We start from the raw sequence: 20,127 nt of genomic DNA on the forward strand, positions 1-20,127 counted from the left end.
GGCATAAAAACTTAAGATATTCTAAACATTAACATCATGATTTTCTGTAAAGCTGCTTTGAAACAATGTGAAACGTACAATACAAACAAATAAATTGGACTTGACTAAACAAGGGAATGTTTACTTAAAACACCTGATATCAGAAGAAAAACTCTGTTCATCTTGAACTTTGTCAGTCTTTACACTAGTTTCAGAACAGCTTATCACTTCTATTGTATCTGTTTTAGTAATAAAAACCTTATGTTTTTAGCAGGAGCGGTGCTGAAGCTGCGTTGTCATCTGATTACTGTATTTTTCTAACCGTCGCTAGTCAGATAATCTACCAACACAATCGTTTCTGAACACTGGAGAATATGTTTAAAAATGATTTTATGAAATTTCTGTGATAGATATTTATTATTACATGTAACAATCTTTGTGTATCAAATATAAATAATTATACTTGTACCATAAAATATCTCAAATAAGATTAAAACGTCCTGAGATTTGCCTGCGATTCATTTGAGGAATCATAATTTGAGCCACCAAGCGCCCCCTAAAGGAAGTAAAGCTCAAATTAAATATTAGTAACGTTTGCTTCTCATAGAGTGGCAATGTGTGTTTACATACACGTCAGCAGGAAATAAGACGACCTGCGCCAACATGATCAGACAGGTGAGTTGTCGCTTAAATTTCTTTTAAAGAAATCTACCATCAATGGCTATATGATAGTATCCATGTAAAGTTTTGCAAATGCTGTTAAGTTTAAGTGCATGACTTGTGGATGAAGGACAACTAAATATCCTATGCATTCAAGGACAAAATTCAAAGACGCTTTAAAAGATGCAGTGCTAAAAACTGAACTGACATATTATTTGTTTCAAAGGACTCTCAGGGTGAAGTGCCATTGTTCCATGAGGATGAAAGTACATTCAGGAAGAAGAAATCAAATATCAAGTGAGTTTTTAAATTTGGGGAAAAACTGGACTAAAGAAATTGTTTGACTTTAAGTGACATTTAAGGTAGGTCTCATATTACACCGAGCTGTCTTTTTTTTTTTCTTCATAAAGAATTAATGATAAATAATATGTTTATGTTATTGTTCTCAGACACCCTCTCGCCTGTTTCTTTCATCTCTTCTTCCGCACGAGTGCCATCCTGATCTACCTCTTCTGTGAGTTTCTCAGCAGAAGTTTTATTGCCAACATGGTTACCATCATTTTACTTCTGTCATGTGACTTCTGGACAGTAAAGGTGAGCATGGAATCAACATCTAAGTTTATTTTCTTAATGCATACTTCCTGGTCTTATATTCCAAATTAAAAGTGTTAGTCTTCACTTGTTCCGCCTATGAATCAATTTTCCATTTTGGCTGACATCATCATGTCGGCATGGGCGGGGTAAAGACTAGAAGGGATACAGCTGCGGACACTGGGTATGCGCAAAATTAATATTGGGTCATTTGATTACTGTATTTGCATTATTGTAAGGGTAGGTTTAGGGTTATTGTAGGTGTAGTTGTTAATAAAACACAATCTGATAAGTAGCAAATTCATTTACTGTTATTTAATCGTGACATTTGCCTCCCTTCCGGCCGTTGCTGTATCCCTTCTAGACACAACCCTTGGGCGAAGACAAATAGCCTGTCTAAATAACTGCCGGTATAAAATTAAAGTGTTTTCTCGTTAAAATACACTAGATTATAGAAGTAAAATGGGTTGTGAAGAGCGTTTCTCTTTGACTATAAGAATGTGTTATAAATCTGGTCTTCTCGATGTGTGGCACATTTCTAAATGTTTCTGTGTGCTGTTGTTTTTATTTGAGAACGTGACAGGGCGGCTGTTGGTGGGCTTGAGATGGTGGAATCACGTTGATGAAGATGGTCGCAGTCATTGGATGTTTGAATCCAGATCAGTGAGTCTCGTCACCCACACTACTGCAGAAAATTAAAAAATTTTGCAACTCTGGAAAGCAACCATATAATAAAAATCAAGTTTATGATTGTGACTAACAATACTGAGGTAATGTACAACTTTAATATATAGCTATAGCTGACCGCAGCTCGATCAAAGTTTAATGGTTATGTTTTTTCACTGTTAATGAATGCACAACACCTTCAGTTGTGTAATTATTTTAAATAGAGAGATTTCCTCTTTTGACTCACAGTGTTGAAATATTAAAAGAGCAGTTCATAGAAAAGCAAGATTCTGTCATCATTTACTTCCTTTCATGTCGTTCCAAACCCATATTGACTCTCTTTGTTCTATAAACACTAAAGGAAAATTGTTAAGGATGTTCAGTACTGTCAAGCACCAAACAGAATAAAACACCATAAAAGTGTTCTGAAGTCACATGAGGGCTTTGTGTGAGGAACAGAAGCTGAAATACATATTTACAGCAAACAATAAAACAGTAAAAGTCTCCTCTGCTGCACGTCTCGAACATTATTCTCCAATCTGCATATTCGAACATGCTGATAATGCGTACATTTATGGAGTCATTTTGTCATTTTTTGAGCTTTATTTTGATGCGAAATTTCAATGGTTCACCACTGGGGGCATAACTTTTGCAGTTTGATACGCGTTCCAAACCAGAGAATTGAAACAAAATATTCGTAAAGCTTCGAAGCTTCGTGAAGCAGTGTTTTGAAATCACCCATCACTAGATATTGTTGAATAAAGTCGTTATTTTGTTTTTTTGGCGCACAAAAAGTATTCTCATCACTTTATAACATTTAAGGTTGAACCACTGTAGTCACATGATCTGTTTTAAAGGTGCCCTCGAATGAAAAAATTAAATTTATCTTGGCATCGTTAAATAACAAGAGTTCAGTACATGGAAATTACATACAGTGAGTCTCAAACACCATTGTTTCCTCCTTATATAAATCTCATTTGTTTAAAAGACAGGCGAATCTCAACATAACACCGACTGTTACGTAACAGTCAATATTTGCATATGCCAGCCCATGTTCCCAACATTATGAAAGGCATTAGACAAGGACAGGCATTAACGTCTGGATCTGTGCAGAGCTGAATCATCAGACTAGGTTAGCAAGCAAGAACAATAGCAAAAAATGGCAGATGGAGCAATAATAACTGACATGATCCATGATAACATGATATTTTTAGTGATATTTGTACACTGTCTTTCTAAATGTTTCGTTAGCATGTTGCTAATGTACTGTTATGTTGGTTAAAGTTACTGTTAATGTGGTTAAAGTTACCATCGTTTCTTACTTTATTCACAGAGACAAGAGGCGTCGCTATTTTCATTTTTAAACACTTGCGGTCTGTATAATTCATAAACACAACTTCATTCTTTATAAGGTCGTGTGTCCACGAAAGCGTTTTTACCCAGCTGAAAACGCTAGGCGCTCTGCTTAAAACGCCCGTCTGTGAGCGCTTGAGAGCGCTTCTGCAGAGTAGTGTTTTTTTTCCGTTGAGATGCTTTGTTGCTATGATACGGAATATCAGTTGGCTGGTGTTATATTTGTCCCGCCCCTCCTTCACTCTGATTGGATGGTTGGCTAAAAAGTGACAGTGATGAGCACAGCGTTTTACTCAAAGTTGAACATTCTTCAACTCGAGGCGACCAGTAAAAAACGCCGAGCTCTCAGCACTTGAGCGTAAAAAAGACGCTCAGCGGCTCGTTACGCTCCTGGAGTTTAAAAAACGCGACGCTCCCATTGAAAACAATTGTAAAGTACGCTCGGAGCTGGAAAAAACGCTTAGGTGGACACATGGCCTAAATCTCTCCAACAGTGTAGCATTAACTTTGTTTGTGCACTGTTTGAGGCCAGCGCGAGCTCCGTGGGCGGAGAGCACGAGAATTAAAGGGGCCGCACAGCATAAATTGGCTCATATTTAATGATGCCCCAAAATAGGCAGTTAAAAAAAATAATTTAAAAAAAATCTATGGGGTATTTTGAGCTGAAACTTCAGACACATTCAGGGGACACCTTAGACTTATATTACATCTTGTAAAAAAAACGTTCGATGGCACCTATAAATATGTCTTTAGTAGCTTTCTGTTGCATCTGAAAGTGCTAATAATTATCTTGCTGGCAATGCAGGCCTCACTTCTTTAATTCCTTTTTGATCTATTTTCTTACAGGAAACCAGTAAAAATGTCATCTCAAACTCTGATTCACGGATTTTCTGGTTTGGTCTGATCGTGTGCCCGGTGTTTTGGTTTTTCTTTGTGTTTACCTCCCTTTTTTCCTTCAACATAAAGTGGTTGGTGAGTTTTTTTTTTTTTATTTCTCTTAAATACATTTGTTTTGTTTTTGTTGTTGTTGTTTTTTTTACCTCTGTGAGCTGTAACCTTCCTGACGTGTGTGTGTGTGTGTGTGTGTGTGTGTGTGTGTGTGTGTGTGTGTGTGTGTGTGTGTGTGTGAGAGCAGGCGGTTGTGATCATGGGAGTTGTGCTGCAGTGGGCAAATTTTTATGGATATGTGCGATGCAAAGTAGGTAGTGGAACCAAACTGAAGAACATGGCAACTAACTACTTTGGCTTTAAACTCTTCAAAAAGGTAAAGAGAAATACTATACTGTATTTAATATATTCCTAAAAAAATTTTGTAACTGTTCTTTATTCTTTTACAGGTCGTAAACCAACAAGAGAGACCCTAATTTGACTGTGGCTGACCTAATGACTAGCAATATATATATTTTTTTTCTTTCCCCTCCCTCATTTTGTCTGGTTGAGCTGTTTTTGTTTTTCAATCTAATCTTTATCATTTTTTGTTTATGGTAAATTATTATTTCTTCATGTTTCCACTGAAAAGCTTTTCTTTTTTTGCTAGTTTGGTAAAAACTTTGTGGTGCCTTAAGATGTATGTAAGTATGTGATTATTTGTAAGATAGTAACTTGTATAAATTCAAATTTAAATCACTTCAGATAATACTGTGCTAAGCTGGAGAATAAGTGTGAATAATAATTCTAATTTAAAAGCATTGTGAAGTCTTCTTTAGTTTGTATGCGTTTCTTCAGTTGGCCTCCAGGTGTCTCTGTTGCTCTGTGCTGCTTTGGAAAATCTGATGTAATCTAAGGTGCAATTTTCTATAATCAATGTTGGAGGAAATAAACATTAACAGTACTAAAAGTGAGAATAGCTGCAGTGCTTAATTTTTTTTGTCCGTAGAATAGGGAGTTATTCACTTTAACATTTACAATAATTTGTATTATGAATAATCATTATAAATAATTTTCTTTTACATTATAAATTATTTTGCTAACTTTGGATGATTAGTCACTTTGCATAGCTAAGATAGAAGCCTAAATTGTTTATTACCTGCTGAATTTTGCTCTCATGAGGTTGTGATCAATCATGAGTGATCAGTGAGTGATCAATCATGAGTCAAAATTTTGAAAAGATTTTAGCCCATATGTGAATGTTTTTTGAGCAGTTATGACAACGATATGAGGCTCACAGTGCACTACTGTAGTCACAGTAGCGCACCTGAGTTGTGTGCGCTACTGTGTTGTTTGTGTTACAGTCTATAAGCGGAGCAATGACTTCTGTGCACAGTAAAATATGACTTCTCAAATGACAACTTTTGTTTAATAGCTGCTATAACATTCAGAAATGGGTCAAAGTATACACATGGTTTTATGAATTTAGAGAATATGAACAAACAAGCATCACGAGCAGCCACTTAAAAGTGGTTTTATAGTAACTAATTGTACAGATCAATCAAAAGACTAGTTTAAAAGGCTTCTTAAGCTGGGATATTTAATTTTAAGGTACTTTAAGAAATGAGTCCACTTGTCCTGGTGCATTAGCTGAAACTTAATGAAACTGGCTCTAGGATTTTTGTTCCACTCCACACCATGTGATTTCTACATACAGTACTCATCAAATTTACCTATTCTGTCACATCTACACAGCAAATTCACCAAAGTTAAATCAACTCTGCTCGGAGTACATATGGAGTACATCCCTCTCTAAATAGTGTTAAAGTAACACTGAAGCAGAATTAAAGTTAATGAGATAATTAAGTGATTAATTAAGTAATGTTAACAAGCAGAATCACTTAAGAAAAGACTATCCTCCTCTGTTGAGATCTTGAGAGATATAATGTCTTTTTTTCTTCAGTTGATTTCATCTAAGACTGTGACTGAAGTCAGTTGTAGTTTCTGTGTTTCTCTTTTCTTCAGTGATTCTGCTTGTTAACAGCAGGTGTTCATCACTAATGCTCAATCATCACTTAATTAACTCATTAACTTTAACTCTGCTTCAGTGTTACTTTAACACTATTTAGAGAGGGACCATATGTACTCTGAGCAGAGTTGATTTAACTGTGTATAACTATGCAATGCTATTAGACACCAATTCCGGCTTAATTTAACATGGTAATTCAGACTAGCTCAGCCAATAGTTTGTCTATATGTATTTATGAGCCTGAAACATAAGCAGAATTAATTGTATTTAAAGCTGTCGCTTTCATTTGAACACTTTTGGTAGACATTATACTTTCTAAACCAAGACTTTTTGTTGAAAAGACATTCATTCTGAATGTATTTGCTGATCCTCACTACTTTTTGCAAAACAAAAACATCTAGAAGCACCGGGAGAGATGAGCATCTTAAACCTCCTTTGAAAGGTTTATAAGTGTTGACATGCTGGTTCATTTCAGCCTTCTTGTAAACTATTCCAGTCCGGGTCATGTGAGAACACCAAACACATGCAAGACGATTATGAGATGAGGCTGTTATCATCAGAGTCAACACTAGATATAAACCAGTATTGACAATATTACAACTGAGACAAAGAAATAAAAAATAAAGTAAAGATGTGTTCTGATAACTGGGATCTGATAAGCAAAACCAGTTGTTTTTATTCTGACTAGATGACTAATATATAAACTAAGAATATTTTGCAAAAATATGAATACTTTATCTTAAAAAAATCCTAAAATGTTTGACGAGCATAGTCTCCTTTGCTGTGTTGATGTATTTTGGACAAAAATGTGTGTATGACCCTATGAAAGCTTGTTAACTTCCACGAAATAAAACACTTTATAAGATAACTGTGAATTTTTATCTTACAATTGCGAGTTTACATCAGTGTCAATTCAAATGTAGTCTCATTTAATTTCTAATTGGCTCTACAGCCCTGCAGGATGAAGGTCAAACTAATATTGTGCACCACATAAAGCCAGCATCATCCATCATCACCACACCCAACAGCAAAACAAAATCAAGTGTTTGTTGATATCAACAGCTTCTGCTATCACGGTATCAACACTGTTGTCTAATCCAATTACAATATCACTTTAATTACCTTGCAGCCCATTGCATCCAACAAAACAATTGCCTTTTATCTATTATAGCAGATGTCTATCTGTCATATCTGTTTAAATAAGACAATAGCTGTTATAGTGAGATCTTTCAATGAAAAATTGATAATATAGTCACGGGACAGACACCTATTAAGCCCTAACAGTTTTAGGGGCCAAAATTTGGAAAATCTAGACCCTGTACTGGTTTTCAATAGACTGGTTTTCCATAATACATCAATGTGATGGTTATTGGACTGTTTTCTGACAGCTTTAACACAGCATGTTTACCCTCAGACCCTTTTGAGTGTTCATGCCCATATGGTCCAGTCATGTGAATGAGTCCATTTTATATGTGCAAAAAGTAACTTGCTCAATAAAAGCAACCTGCAAACTTAAAGATACCACTCTCCACCAATCAGTTTTACACCTGACCAAGGGGCTGTTTACACGACACTATTTTCAATTAAAAACATAACATTTTTTAGCAGAATACAGCTTTTGTAGTCATTTTGCTAATTCGTGTGAACGGGGATCATTTTGACAACGTTGTCGTCTGTACATGAAAAATGAAAAAACATACAGGCTTTACTTAATAACTGCTCAGTGTGTATGTGTTTGTTAGCATTAAAGAAAAGTTTGAGGACAATACTGATTATGTAGGGATCACAACCCATTGGCTGACCCCAATAATGTTCAACACTGTACTCTTCACTTGCATTGGATGGATGATCCATATGAATATAAATTTAAAAAAAATAATCAATCAATAATCAATCAATAAATTTCATTCTTAACTGACCAACAACAGATTTTCTTCAAAAGTATTGATATGTATTGATTTGGGTCATTAATATTAATCAGATTCTTTGAGAGTGTTCCCTCATTCAGTGATCTTAATTCCTACAAACATTACAGCAATCATTTGTCATTGTAGCTCTAAGCAGGCTTAAGTTATCAGAGACTGGATCCAAGTAATGAAAACATACTTACAACTCTTCCGTGTCCCGACAAGTGTAAAAATCCTCACCTAGACAGAATAAAGGCCTTCTTATAGGTGAGTCTCAGACATTCTAAGCCACCTTTGACCCTTGGGTCAGTCGGATTTCTTAGAATACAAGCATTAAATCCATTCAGCAATCTCTGTATGCCTCTTTGGCAAACAGAGACATTCCCAGAAATGATCTCATTGGGTAGCTCACTTTACTCTTTTACAACACAGGTTGTTTATATGACCTTGAATACACACCTAGTCCATTTTTCTTTACTTTATAATAGTCAACTCTCGTTTTTGCACAAGAATTACTAACTTGCGTCATAAAAGCAATAATCCTTAAAATGCGTCATGCTTTCTTTTATCAACTGGCAGTTCTGATCCACAGATCCACTTTTAATCCTACAGTCTAGACTTTTATTTATTTTACTTTTATTATATTGTTGCTCATCAAAATATCAAATTTAATTAATAGCTATTGGTACTGTTACATCATTATCTTTATCTATTCATTGACAGTTTGTGCAATATTTTATTAATATTAAAATTAAAAAAATTCATCAAAAATGAAAATCAACTTATTTATTTGACAGGTAATTGTATTACACATACTAATCAACTAGATAATATTTAGCAATTGGATGGGTGCCTATCAAGGTGTTTCCTTGACAAAGTTTCCCGTGGGTTCCTTACTGGGGGCTTTAAGACATTGATTTTCTGTAAAGCTGCTATGAATCAACAGTGAAAAGAGCTATATAAATAAAAGGACTTAAATGGTAAAAATGGCTTGAGAGGTTATTACCCTTTGCTCTAAAACCTTGCAGCCATTGCTGGCTAGTCTGCACACTTATCACAGGATTTATAGGAATATCAATCCAGTTACTGTAAATAATTTATGTGATAATTTTGATATCTTATCATGTTTACAGATCAGAGATGCTATTGTTTATCTCTAGTCAATCTCTAGATTTCTAAGGGTGTATCAAATTTTGATAAGTAAATGTGCTAATCTGTAGCGCATCCTTATCTTTAAGTTCAGCCATTTCAGGACCTTTGGGTTCATTATGGTGATGGGCTGCTCAAAGCCATTGAGATCACACGGTAAGATGGTGCGAGGGGAGTTGAAATGAATTTTACGAGTCCGACATGAAATTAATTATGAAACAACCTTGTCTCTTTGAAACCTTAGAAGTCTGGGGCTTGTTAGCAAGCTACCCAGGTGAAAAAGAATTCTATTAAAAATATACTTTAATAAAGTGTACTAAGTATATTTTCTACATTTTGTACTATTTTCGTCAAATCCAAGTATAGTTAAGTGTATTCAATTATGTATTAACTTCAACTTAACATATATTTAACTACACTTCTAGTGTAAATTGTATACTAAAATGGAACAACTTTTTTTAAACTTCAAGTGCACTAAAATACACTAATGAAAATCAAGATTCATGAGCAATTAAGCACACTTAGAGTACAATTGCATTGTATTTCCATTCTAATGGAAATACACTTAAAAAGGCATTGCAGTGCAAATTATAGTTGTGTTTAAGTACATTTTGTGCATACTGCTATCATACTTATAATTACTATAAACAGTTAATTTAGTATGCCTCTGTAACATTTCAAGTGATCTACAAATGCACTTCCTAACTATATTTAGTGCTTTAAAGTGTCCCACTATGACAATAATAATGTTTTTGAAGTGAAGTTCAATTACAACCTAAACATCATAGACACGTACTTTCAGTGCAATGTTATTATAGTGTAAGGTAGAAACAAATTGAAAGTACATTTCATTTGTAATTTTATCCCCATTTTGTTATACTTAAGCATGAATGTTGGTATTACACTACAAGTGTATTACATTAAAATTCAGTTCAAGTACATTAAATCAACAGATTACAAATTGCATTTCAGAAAAGGATCTTTATTATTAACACAAAAGTAACACACAAAAGCAGATATTGGCAAAAGGAAGAACTTTGAACAGTCGACTTTCTCTGAAATTCCGGGAACAGAACAATGGCAAACAACTTACTACACATGCATATCTACAGGTGCTGGTCATATAATTAGAATATCGTGAAAAAGTTCATTTTTTCATTGTAAATTATTTAAAAAAATGAAACTTTAATTTATACTAGATTCCCTACATGTAAAGTAAACATTTCAAAAGTTTTTTTTTAATTTGTTGATTAGAGCGAAGTCAAAATCCAGTATCTCAAAATATTAGAATATTTACATTTGAGTTTCATTAAATGACCATCCCTACAGTATAAATTCTGGGTATCTCTTGTTCTTTGTAACCACACTAATGGGGAAGACTGCTGACTTGGCAATGGTCCAGGAGACCATCATTGACACCCTCCACAAAGAGAGTAAGTCACAGATAGTCATTACTGAATGTGGTGGCTGTTTACAGAGTGATGTATCAAAGCATATTAAATGCAAAATTGACTATAAGGAAGAAATTGGGTAGGCAAAGGTGCACAAGCAACAGGGATGACCACAAGCTTGAGAATACTGTCAAGTAAAGCCGATTCAGACACTTGGGAGAGCTTCACAATGAGTCGAATGAAGCCGGAGTCAGCGCATGAAGAGTCACCACACTCAGACATCTTCAGGAAAAGGACTACCAAGCCACTTGTGAAACAGAAACAACGTCAGAAGCATCTTACCTGGGCTAAGGAGAAAAAGAACTGGACAGTGAACAGTGGTCGAAACTCCTCTTTTCAGATAAAAGTAAATTTTGCATTTCATGTTGAAATCATGGTCCCAGAGTCTGAAGGAAGACTGGAGAGGCACAGAAAATCCAAGCTGCTTGAAGTCTAGTGGGAAGTTTCTGAAGTCAGTAATGATTTGGGGGGCCGTGACGTCTGCTTCCACTTTATGCTTCCATCCGCTGACAAGCTTTATGGAGATGCTGATTTCCTTTTCCAGCAGGACATTAGCACCTGCTAACAGTGCAACAACCACTTCCAAGTGGTTTGCTGACCATGATATTACTGTGTTTTATTGGCCAGCCAAAATGCCTGACCTGAATCTATGGGACATTTTTAAGAGAAAGATGAGAAACAGTCGATCCAACAATATACAGATGATCTGAAGGCTCAATAGTGCCTCAGCAGTGCCACAGGCTGATCACTTCCATGCCACACTTCACTGATGCTGTAATTTGTGCTAGGAGCAAATCATTTGCTGAAATATGTGCTGCCGACCAAGTATTGAGTGTACAAATGTACATACTTTAAAGAACTTGAACTTTTCTGTTTTGAAAATCCATTTTTTGATTGATCTTAGGAAATATTCTAATATTTTGAGATACTGGATTTTGGACTTTCATGAGCTGTACGCTCTAATCATCAAAATTAAAAAAAAAAAAAAAAAAACTTTTGAAATGTTTTACTTTACATGTAGGGAATCTAGAATATATGAAAGTTTCATTTTTAAAAATAATTTACAATAAAAAAATGAACTTTTTCACGATATTCTAATTATATGACCAGCACCTGTAGCTCTGACTTGAGTTACTAGAGGCCTTGTAGCTCTCATTGTTGCACTTCCTCCGTAGAAGGGCCCAGATCTCTGCCACCTCGGTGTTGGGGAATCGCTCCCTCACTGCATCTGTAAAAAAAGGAAAGAGACATGGGGATGAATTAAAACAGGATAGACAATGTATAACATTGAAATACAATCATTGATTATAATGGATTTGTCAATCAATCATGACAATGGATTTGGATTCATAACTATGACATTACTGTACCTAAAATTGCGTTGGTTTTTTCTGGCTCAAGCTGCTCCTTCAGCTTGCCTTTTTTCCTTTCCCTGTGAGGGTTGCCTATAAACGCAACATGTCACTTGTGGTCACAGTATTGGTACCTGCGCCAATTTGCCAGAGGCCTTGTAGTTATATCCGTACCAGGGCTGGGATGAACAAAGTTTCACGTGGAGCATTTTTTTTGCTGAATTACCGCGGAGTGCGAGTTGTGCTAAAAAATAAACTGCCGGGATAATCACACAGCGCTTGCCGTAGGCTACACGTCCAATAATGACATGTCCGATTCGCGAACTAATGACTCATTTGAACTGATTCACTTAAATGAATAGTTAAAACAACTGATCTGTCCAACACTGAACTCATGAGACGTCTGAATCGGTGTATAACAAATCGGTACACTTTACAATAATGTTCCATTTATTAAATTCTAGTTACCTACATTAGTATTTTTTTTTTAAGAAAAAGGTGAGTGGCAGAGTGTACTACTATACGTTGTTGTTATTTTTATGTGAATGAAGAATTAAAAGATGCACTTTTTTCAGTAAGCTTAAAGCTATGTGTTTTCAACAAATGTTAAATTCTGTTGGTTCAGGAAGGACACCATGACAGGCTGCTGGCTCCCACTGTCGCTGTTAATTTTTATTTATTTTTTGTTGGAAAATCACTTAAATAGCTTAAAGCCCACAAGTTTACATTGGTTACTGTATTCTTTCAATTGTTCTAAACAAGTATTTTGGGTGACCTTTTTTTATTGAATGACATCAATTTGTTATTTTCATCTGAAAGAAGAATTACAAGATGCACTTTTTTATTAGTAAGCTAGGCCTATGTGTTTAAGGCTTCAAGGTTTTATCGAACGCTACCTCTGACTAAGAATGCATTACTTTGCACTTGTATAGTCTTTTATTTTGGACTTTTTACAAATTGGTAATAGTCAATTAATGGGGACATTATCGATAATCGAATCAAACCGAAATAGAATCGGACTGAAAAAAACAAAAACAAAAAAGAGTCGTTAGATTAATCGATGCACCGAAAAATAATCGCTAAATTAATCGTAAAAAAAAGATCGTTTATCCCAGCCCTAATCCGTACCAACCCACTATCACTTTTACCATATTGCTTAATCAGTGAAATTCAAACAAGAAGTATTAACAGTAGTCAATGACGGCAAAAATGGCAGAGTTAAGTGGATTTTCAAATTTGTAATCTGGGAAGTCAGGTCTGTATTCCAAGACATAACGTGAACATGCATGTTCTTCAAATTAAAGGGTTAACGTTAGTTCACCCAAATAGCAAAATTATGTCATTAATAACTTACCCTCATGTTGTTCCAAACCCGTAAGACCTCCGTTTATCTTTGGAACAAAGTTTATTTTAGATTTAGTCCGAGAGCTCTCTGTGTGTCCAGAAAGGTAAGAAAAACATCATCAAAGTAGTCCATGTGACATCAGAGGGTCAGTTAGAATTTTTTGAAGCATCAAAAATACATTTTGGTCCAAAAATAGCAAAAACTACGACTTTATTCACCATTGTCTTCTTTTCCGTGTCTGTTGTGAGAGAGAGTTCAAAACAAAGCAGTTTGTGATATCCGGTTCGCGAACGAATCATTCGATGTAACCGGATCTTTTTGAACCAGTTCACCAAATCGAACTGAATCGTTTTAAACGGTTCGCGTCTCCAATACGCATTAATCCACAAATGACTTAAGCTGTTAACTTTTTTAATGTGGCTGACACTCCCTCTGAGTTCAAACAAACCAATATCCCCGAGTAATTCATGTACTCAAACAGTACACTGACTGAACTGCTGTGAAGAGAGAACTGAAGATGAACACCGAGTCGAGCCAGGTAACGAACAACAGACAGACTGATTACACTACAGATGAAGTGAAATCAGTGTACACTTTAATAAATTATATTTTGTATTAAAAGTAAGCGTACTTACTAAAAGTACACTAAATTACCACTATACATTTTTTTAACATATTTTATAAGAGTACTCTGATATGCCACTAAAAATACACTTATTTTAGAGTGTACTGTATAAAGTGTACAGAAGTCACACTTCTAATCAAGTGAGAACATAGTACACTTTAAAAAAAGTATACTAACAATTAATTTCCAAAAAAATATACTTCCCATAAGTACACTGAATTGCCACTCTAAGTATGTCAAATTTAATACACTTAAAAAAATAAACTTCAATACAATTTAAAATACATTTACAACAAAGTACACTTTCAAAAAGTACATTTAAAAAATAATTTGATTACTGATAAATTAGTATACTTACTGTTTGGACTATTAAGTTGAACTTAATTACATCTTTTTCGAAGTATACTTTTAAAAAGTACAAATCAAATACTCTTTAAATAAAGTACAACAAGTAGAAGTATACTTGTTTTATAATTCATGTACTTCATTCATATTTCAAATACACTAAAGTATACTACTTTTTTACCTGGGTATTCATTCGCTGTGTGTGTTCTGTTAAGCTTTGTGTACACAGTGTAAACACGGTGACATAACGCACTTAATGAACAGTAAAACTGTTTGCACAAATTTGCAGGTGCATTTACTATGATTTTTTTTAATGATGATGTTAAGTGTGCACACAATTGTTATCAGCAGAATTACATGACAGTCCTTTTCCTTGTACTGTATATTTATTCCAGCTGGCAATTCCAATATGGAAATCTTGACTGCATAATGTTTGGTAGTGGGGGAATGTGTTTGCACTCTCTCTTGTTTTTTTGTTTGTTTGTTTGTTTTTTATTGGTGGAGTGCAGTGGTTAAGACGCAGGGTTGGTTGCTGGTTTGATTTTTGTAAGGAAAGAGCCATGAGCTTCCACAATTAAGCCTTTGAGCTGGTGCTTAAAGAACCCATGAAATATAAACGAGAGCCTTTTATCCAGCCTATTAGCTTTGATGTAGTGGCTCTACAGTAGTGGCTAAAAGTGATATCTTCACCCTTCAGTTAAAAATTGTTAAACATTTGTTAAAGATTTTGTAAGCATAAGTCAATTTATTTGTGATAATGTAATGAAGCATGTCAGATTGTGCAGACATAATTTTTGGCCAGGCTGTCAAGCAAAGAATTATTTGTTTACTTGTTTATTTATTTACTGCTTATAAAATAAGTAGTTTGCACTTTTCTCCAAATAGGTTTGTCAGAACCTTAACCAAGTTTAGTGTTTTGTGCTTCCCTCATACTGGTTTAATTGAACTTTTAGGGTCATTAAAAACAAATATCCCCTCCGCACATCACTTTTGGCCACTACTTTATGCTATAGTGTATGTACATGACCACAAAGGTATGACAGTTAGCTTTGGCTACTACAGGTCAATGCCATATAGGAGCATGAAACTTGACAGCAGCTTTAAAAAAAAAAAAAATCCAAACCATTAGAAAAACTAGTCTGTGGCGACATTTCTGCAAAAATATTACATTGCTTCTTGCACGTTTCGTGTCACTTTCCAGTGGGTGGCACTAAAAGCACGTCCTAACAGATGAGTGTGAAATGTCAGGTGAGTAGTGCTGAACGTTTTTCCGGAACAGGTGAGATTAACATGAATCTGGTAGCGTTCTTTGGTTGTTGTTACACTAAACCTAACCGATAGAGTTAACAAAAGTAAACGTGGGATTAAAACACCTTTGTTGAAGCAACCATGCCATGTTAGCTTGATTATACAAGTCATGAACTTTGCTAAAAGTGTGTTTTGAAGTCATAAACATAGTAGGTATATTGTGACTTGTCAGTGATATGTCAATAATAAGGAATACAACTTTTTGCCGTTTTATTGCATCTATTGTTCATTTCACCTGGAAACTGCAGTGAACGGTATGTAGTCTAGTAGAGGTGGTAGACATTAGGATAACGTTGGCAGTCACATGGCATTTACAACTTATTTATTCCGAAGATAGCTTAATCCATGAAGTGCCTACTTCCAAGTGGTTATGTAAGCTGCCATTGAGATGAATTGGTATTGCTCTCTCCAGATAGAGCTCCGCAGCAGATGATAATGAGAATTTAGTTTCTCCTGGTCTGACATCTGGAAAGGAGGAGGACAGAAGGCCTGCAGTACTATGGGTATTAGAATATTAGTAGGAACCTTTGGAACAGGGTGTAGGAAGGCCTTTACCATACTGGGTGCAAATTCCAGGCACGAGGGAGATACTGAGAGGGCTTGAATGTTTCCAGTTCTCTTGAGAGATGAAATAGCCAGCAGAAAAATAAGCGAGTGAGAGTTAAGAGTGAGAAACTTCTCAGAAACCTCCTCGATGGGCCCGAAGGGGGCCAAAGAGAGACCTTGTAAAAAAACGGGCAAAACCCAGGCCGGCACCCTCGTGCAAACTGCAGGTCTAAGTCTCAGAGTGCCACGAAGGAAATGGGTAATGTCTTCCTAAAGATACACCACTCAAAGGAGCATGATAAGCAGCTTAGGCCGCCACGTACACCTTTATTGTGGAGGTGGATAGCCTCGCAGAAAACCTTTTCTGGAAGTCCAGCACTGCACCCACCGGGCTGTTAACTGGGTCCCACTGGTGATGTCCACACCATGAAGTGAATAATCTTCACTTCACTAATCTCGTACTTGGTTTCGGTACTCCCGCCCAGCAGCTGCAGAGACCTGGGTTCGGCAAGGGAGAAACTGTTGAAGCACTGCCGCCTGCTTTTTAGACTCTAAATACCTCCTGGTTACAGACAAAATAGCATCACCGAAAAGGCCAGAGGGATTGAGCGGAGCGTCCAGCAGGAAGGTTTTATCTGGATCTTTGAGATCAGTGAGATTCAACCACAGATGTCTCTCCGTGGCCCAGAGAGCTAAATCAGCTGAATGACACAGTTCTTGACTCATCTCTGCCCCTCCATCTACACTTTTCCCCAGGTCTTTCAGCAGGTTAGCTTGGTATGGCTGCAAGATTGAGCAACGCCGAGGTTGCTTTAAGTGGCTTGGTGGGCAGTGTCAGGGCTTTAAGGGACAATGCAGCCTGAGGGGAGAGATGGCTCGCGAGCGTCTCTTCTGCCTTAGCCATTGCCCCATAACCATACTTTCTCATACCCATCACATTACTATATGTGGAAGTTTGTGATGTATACAGTGGGTACGGAAAGTATTCAGACCCCCTTAAATTTTTCACTCTTTGTTATATTGCAGCCATTTGCTAAAATCATTTAAGTTTATTTTTTTCCTCATTAATGTACACACAGCACACCATATTTACAGAAAAACACAGAATTGTTGACATTTTTGCAGATTTATTATAAAAAGAAAAACTGAAATATCACATGGTCCTAAGTATTCAGACCCTTTGCTCAGTATTTAGTAAAAGCACCCTTTTGATCTAATACAGCCATGAGTCTTTTTGGGAAAGATGCAACAAGTTTTTCACACCTGGATTTGGGGATCCTCTGCCATTCCTCCTTGCAGATCCTCTCCAGTTCTGTCAGGTTGGATGGTAAACATTGGAGTACAGCCATTTTTAGATCTCTCCAGATATGCTCAATTGGGTTTAAGTCAGGGCTCTGGCTGGGCCATTCAAGAATAGTCACAGAGTTGTTGTGAAGCCACTCCTTTGTTATTTTAGCTGTGTGCTTAGGGTCATTGTCTTGTTGGGAGGTAAACCTTCGGCCCAGTCTGAGGTCCTGAACACTCTGGAGAAGGTTTTCGGCCAGGATATCCCTGTACTTGGCCACAATCATCTTTCCCTCGATTGCAACCAGTCATCCTGTCCCTGCAGCTGAAAAACACCACCACAGCATGATGCTGCCACCACCATGCTTCACTGTTGGAACTGTATTGGACAGGTGATGAGCAGTGCCTGGTTTTCTCCACACATACTGCTTAGAATTAAGGCCAAAACGTTCTATCTTGGTCTCATCAGACAAGAGAATCTTATTTCTCACCATCTTGGCAAACTCCATGTGGGCTTTCGTGTGTCTTGCACTGAGGAGAGGCTTCCGTTGGGCCACTCTGCCATTAAGCCCCGACTGGTGGAGGGCTGCAGTGATGGCTGATTTTATACAACTTTCTCCTATCTCCCGACTGCATCTCTGGAGCTCAGCCACAGTGATCTTTGGGTTCTTCTTTACCTCTCTCACCAAGGCTCTTCTCCCCCAATAGCTCAGTTTGGCCAGACTGCCAGCTCTAGGAAGGGTTCTGGCCATCCCAAACGTCTTCCATTTAAGGATTATGGAGGCCACTGTGCTCTTAGGAAAGTGCAGCAGAAATTTTTTTGTAACCATGGCCAGATCTGTGCCTTGCCACAATTCTGTCTCTGAGCTCTTCAGGCTGTTCCTTTGACCTCATGATTCTCATTTGCTCTGCACTGTGAGCTGTAAGGTCTTATATAGACAGGTGTGTGGCTTTCCTAATTCCTCCACACCTCGGTGTGGAGATCAGGAAAAACTGTAAGCCCCAACGTGGAGTTTGAGCTGATCTAGATGGAGGGAATCTCTCACCTAATTTGCTTTTAACTTGGGGCTCTTGTTTCTTGGCCGGCCAATCAATGTTTAACTTGGCCACAGCGAGAGTTAAAAACCTCACCGTCTCCTCACTTGCAGGCAGGGTTGGGCATGTTACTTTAAAAAAGTAATTTGTTATAGTTACTAGTTACTTCTCACAAATAGTAACTGAGTTAGTAACTGCGTTACATCATTATAAAAGTAACTAATTACCAGGGAAAGTAACTATTGCGTTGCTTTTTAAAATGTTCAAATAGGCCACTATGTCAAATAACTTGGATGCCCCAAATATTAAATATAAGTCTATAAATAAATTATGCTTGATCTGACTCGTGACTCATGATCCACTCTTGCTCACGACATGAAATTTCTCTGTACTGTACTATATGTGTTGGTAGCCCTTAAAGGATTAGTTTACTTTTAAATAAACTTTTGCTGATAATTTACTCACCCCCATGTCATCCAAGATGTCCATGTCTTTCTTTCTTCAGTCGAAAAGAAATTAAGGTTTTTGATGAAAACATTCCAAGATTTTTCTCCATATAATGGACTTCAAAGGGCACCAAACGGCCCAAGGTCCAAATGACAGTTTCAGTGAAGCTTCAAATGGCTTTAAACGATACCAAACGATGAATAAGGGTCTTATCTAGCGAAACGATAAGTCATTTTAAAAAAATAAATAAAAAAGTTTGTTTTATAAGCACAAATGCTCGCCTTGCTCTGTTCTGCGATGCGCATTTGTGACGTCATGTAATACGTAGTTATGTTGAAAAGGTCATGCTTGACGTAGGCGGAAGTACCGAATGTTTACAAGTCAAACTCCATTTACAAAAAAACAATTTTGAACTTCGAGGAGAAGATGAGTTTTTCGCCCTACCCTACCTTTTTGAACCGGAATACACAGAGGAAGAGACTGCTGCGGCAACACACACCTCTCAAGCATCTGGCAGACGAAGATCTAACGAGACGTGGTGGTGCACATGTGGCAAATGCCAACCATTGTCAACAGAGGAAGAATCTCAATGCTGCCACGACTGGACCATTTCAATCCCGCCTTTAGAATCAGTCGGTGAGTCCCTGTTTCCATCTCGCTGCATTACCGGACAAAATGGATTTCCACCGTTACTGAGCAACAGCGTTTTAAGGGGGTCGCACACCGGACACGAAGCTCAGCGCCGCGCAACGTCTTTAAAATTTGAACGCATTGTTTTCTATGAGTGTATGCACACCGGCGGTGACATTCGGCGCCTGTTCATGGTGCCCAGCTACGACTCAAAATCAGAACCATGTACATTGTTTTACATTAAGGGTGCTTTCACACTTGGTTCAATTGCCTGGACCGAACCCGAGTCTGATTGCTCCCCCCTGCCCCCACTGGACTGTGTTCACATTATATTATTTGGGTCTGACCCCCGGTTCGTTTGCGTCATCAAACCAGCAGCTGTTTACTCCGTTGCTTAGTAACCACGGCGCAGGAGAAGGCGGCAAAATGCATAACGTTGCTCTCCTCACTTTCATATTTTTGTTTTTGAATCGTTGGTTTTGTTCATAAAGACATTTAATAATCAAATAATACGGCATTAATAGCGGTCACTTCCGCAATTTGGTACGTTTGCATTCA

The 20,127-nt window shown here is 37.0% G+C and overlaps 2 protein-coding genes and 1 long non-coding RNA gene across 5 annotated transcripts in view; 1 reads left to right on the forward strand and 2 right to left on the reverse strand.

Annotated features, from left to right (window-relative positions):
• Nucleotides 1-8,273, reverse strand: part of otop2 (otopetrin 2) — a 34,424-nt gene extending 26,151 nt beyond the window's left edge. The window contains exon 1 of one of the 2 annotated variants that reach the window (XM_067382806.1): nucleotides 8,256-8,273. The gene's annotated coding sequence lies outside the window, so the exon portion shown is untranslated. Of the gene's footprint in view, nucleotides 1-8,251 lie in introns of both variants that reach the window. The other variant, XM_067382807.1, reaches the window with a different exon arrangement.
• Nucleotides 509-8,221, forward strand: zgc:112148 (uncharacterized protein LOC550424 homolog). 2 transcript variants are annotated; one of them, XM_067382812.1, is made up of 7 exons: nucleotides 509-654; nucleotides 866-936; nucleotides 1,089-1,233; nucleotides 1,804-1,893; nucleotides 4,096-4,221; nucleotides 4,385-4,513; nucleotides 4,587-8,221. In XM_067382812.1, the coding sequence occupies exons 1-7, from the start codon at nucleotides 643-645 to the stop codon at nucleotides 4,611-4,613; spliced, it is 600 nt and encodes a 199-aa protein (XP_067238913.1). In that variant the 5' UTR covers nucleotides 509-642; the 3' UTR covers nucleotides 4,614-8,221. The 2 variants fall into 2 exon arrangements, with proteins under 2 accessions (XP_067238913.1, XP_067238912.1); XM_067382811.1 differs by lacking the exon at nucleotides 4,587-8,221 and having other exon boundaries at nucleotides 4,385-4,580.
• Nucleotides 8,274-11,759: 3,486 nt separating the features above from the next.
• Nucleotides 11,760-13,861, reverse strand: LOC137013565 (uncharacterized). The gene is made up of 3 exons (XR_010893740.1): nucleotides 13,359-13,861; nucleotides 12,023-12,097; nucleotides 11,760-11,880 (listed from the first exon to the last, which is right to left on the reverse strand). It is a non-coding gene; the product is annotated as an uncharacterized lncRNA (long non-coding RNA).
• Nucleotides 13,862-20,127: the final 6,266 nt, after the last annotated feature.

This window comes from Chanodichthys erythropterus, chromosome 3 (assembly GCF_024489055.1).
Source record: "Chanodichthys erythropterus isolate Z2021 chromosome 3, ASM2448905v1, whole genome shotgun sequence".
Taxonomy (NCBI): Eukaryota; Metazoa; Chordata; class Actinopteri; order Cypriniformes; family Xenocyprididae; genus Chanodichthys; species Chanodichthys erythropterus.

What these genes read in the sequence shown, in the direction of transcription:
- zgc:112148 (XM_067382811.1), top strand. An exon ending in GTGACTTCTGGACAGTAAAG is followed by an intron (nt 1,234 to 1,803) that starts GTGAGCATGGAA and finishes TTTTTATTTGAG; the next exon opens with AACGTGACAGGGCGGCTGTT. An exon ending in GGATGTTTGAATCCAGATCA is followed by an intron (nt 1,894 to 4,095) that starts GTGAGTCTCGTC and finishes ATTTTCTTACAG; the next exon opens with GAAACCAGTAAAAATGTCAT.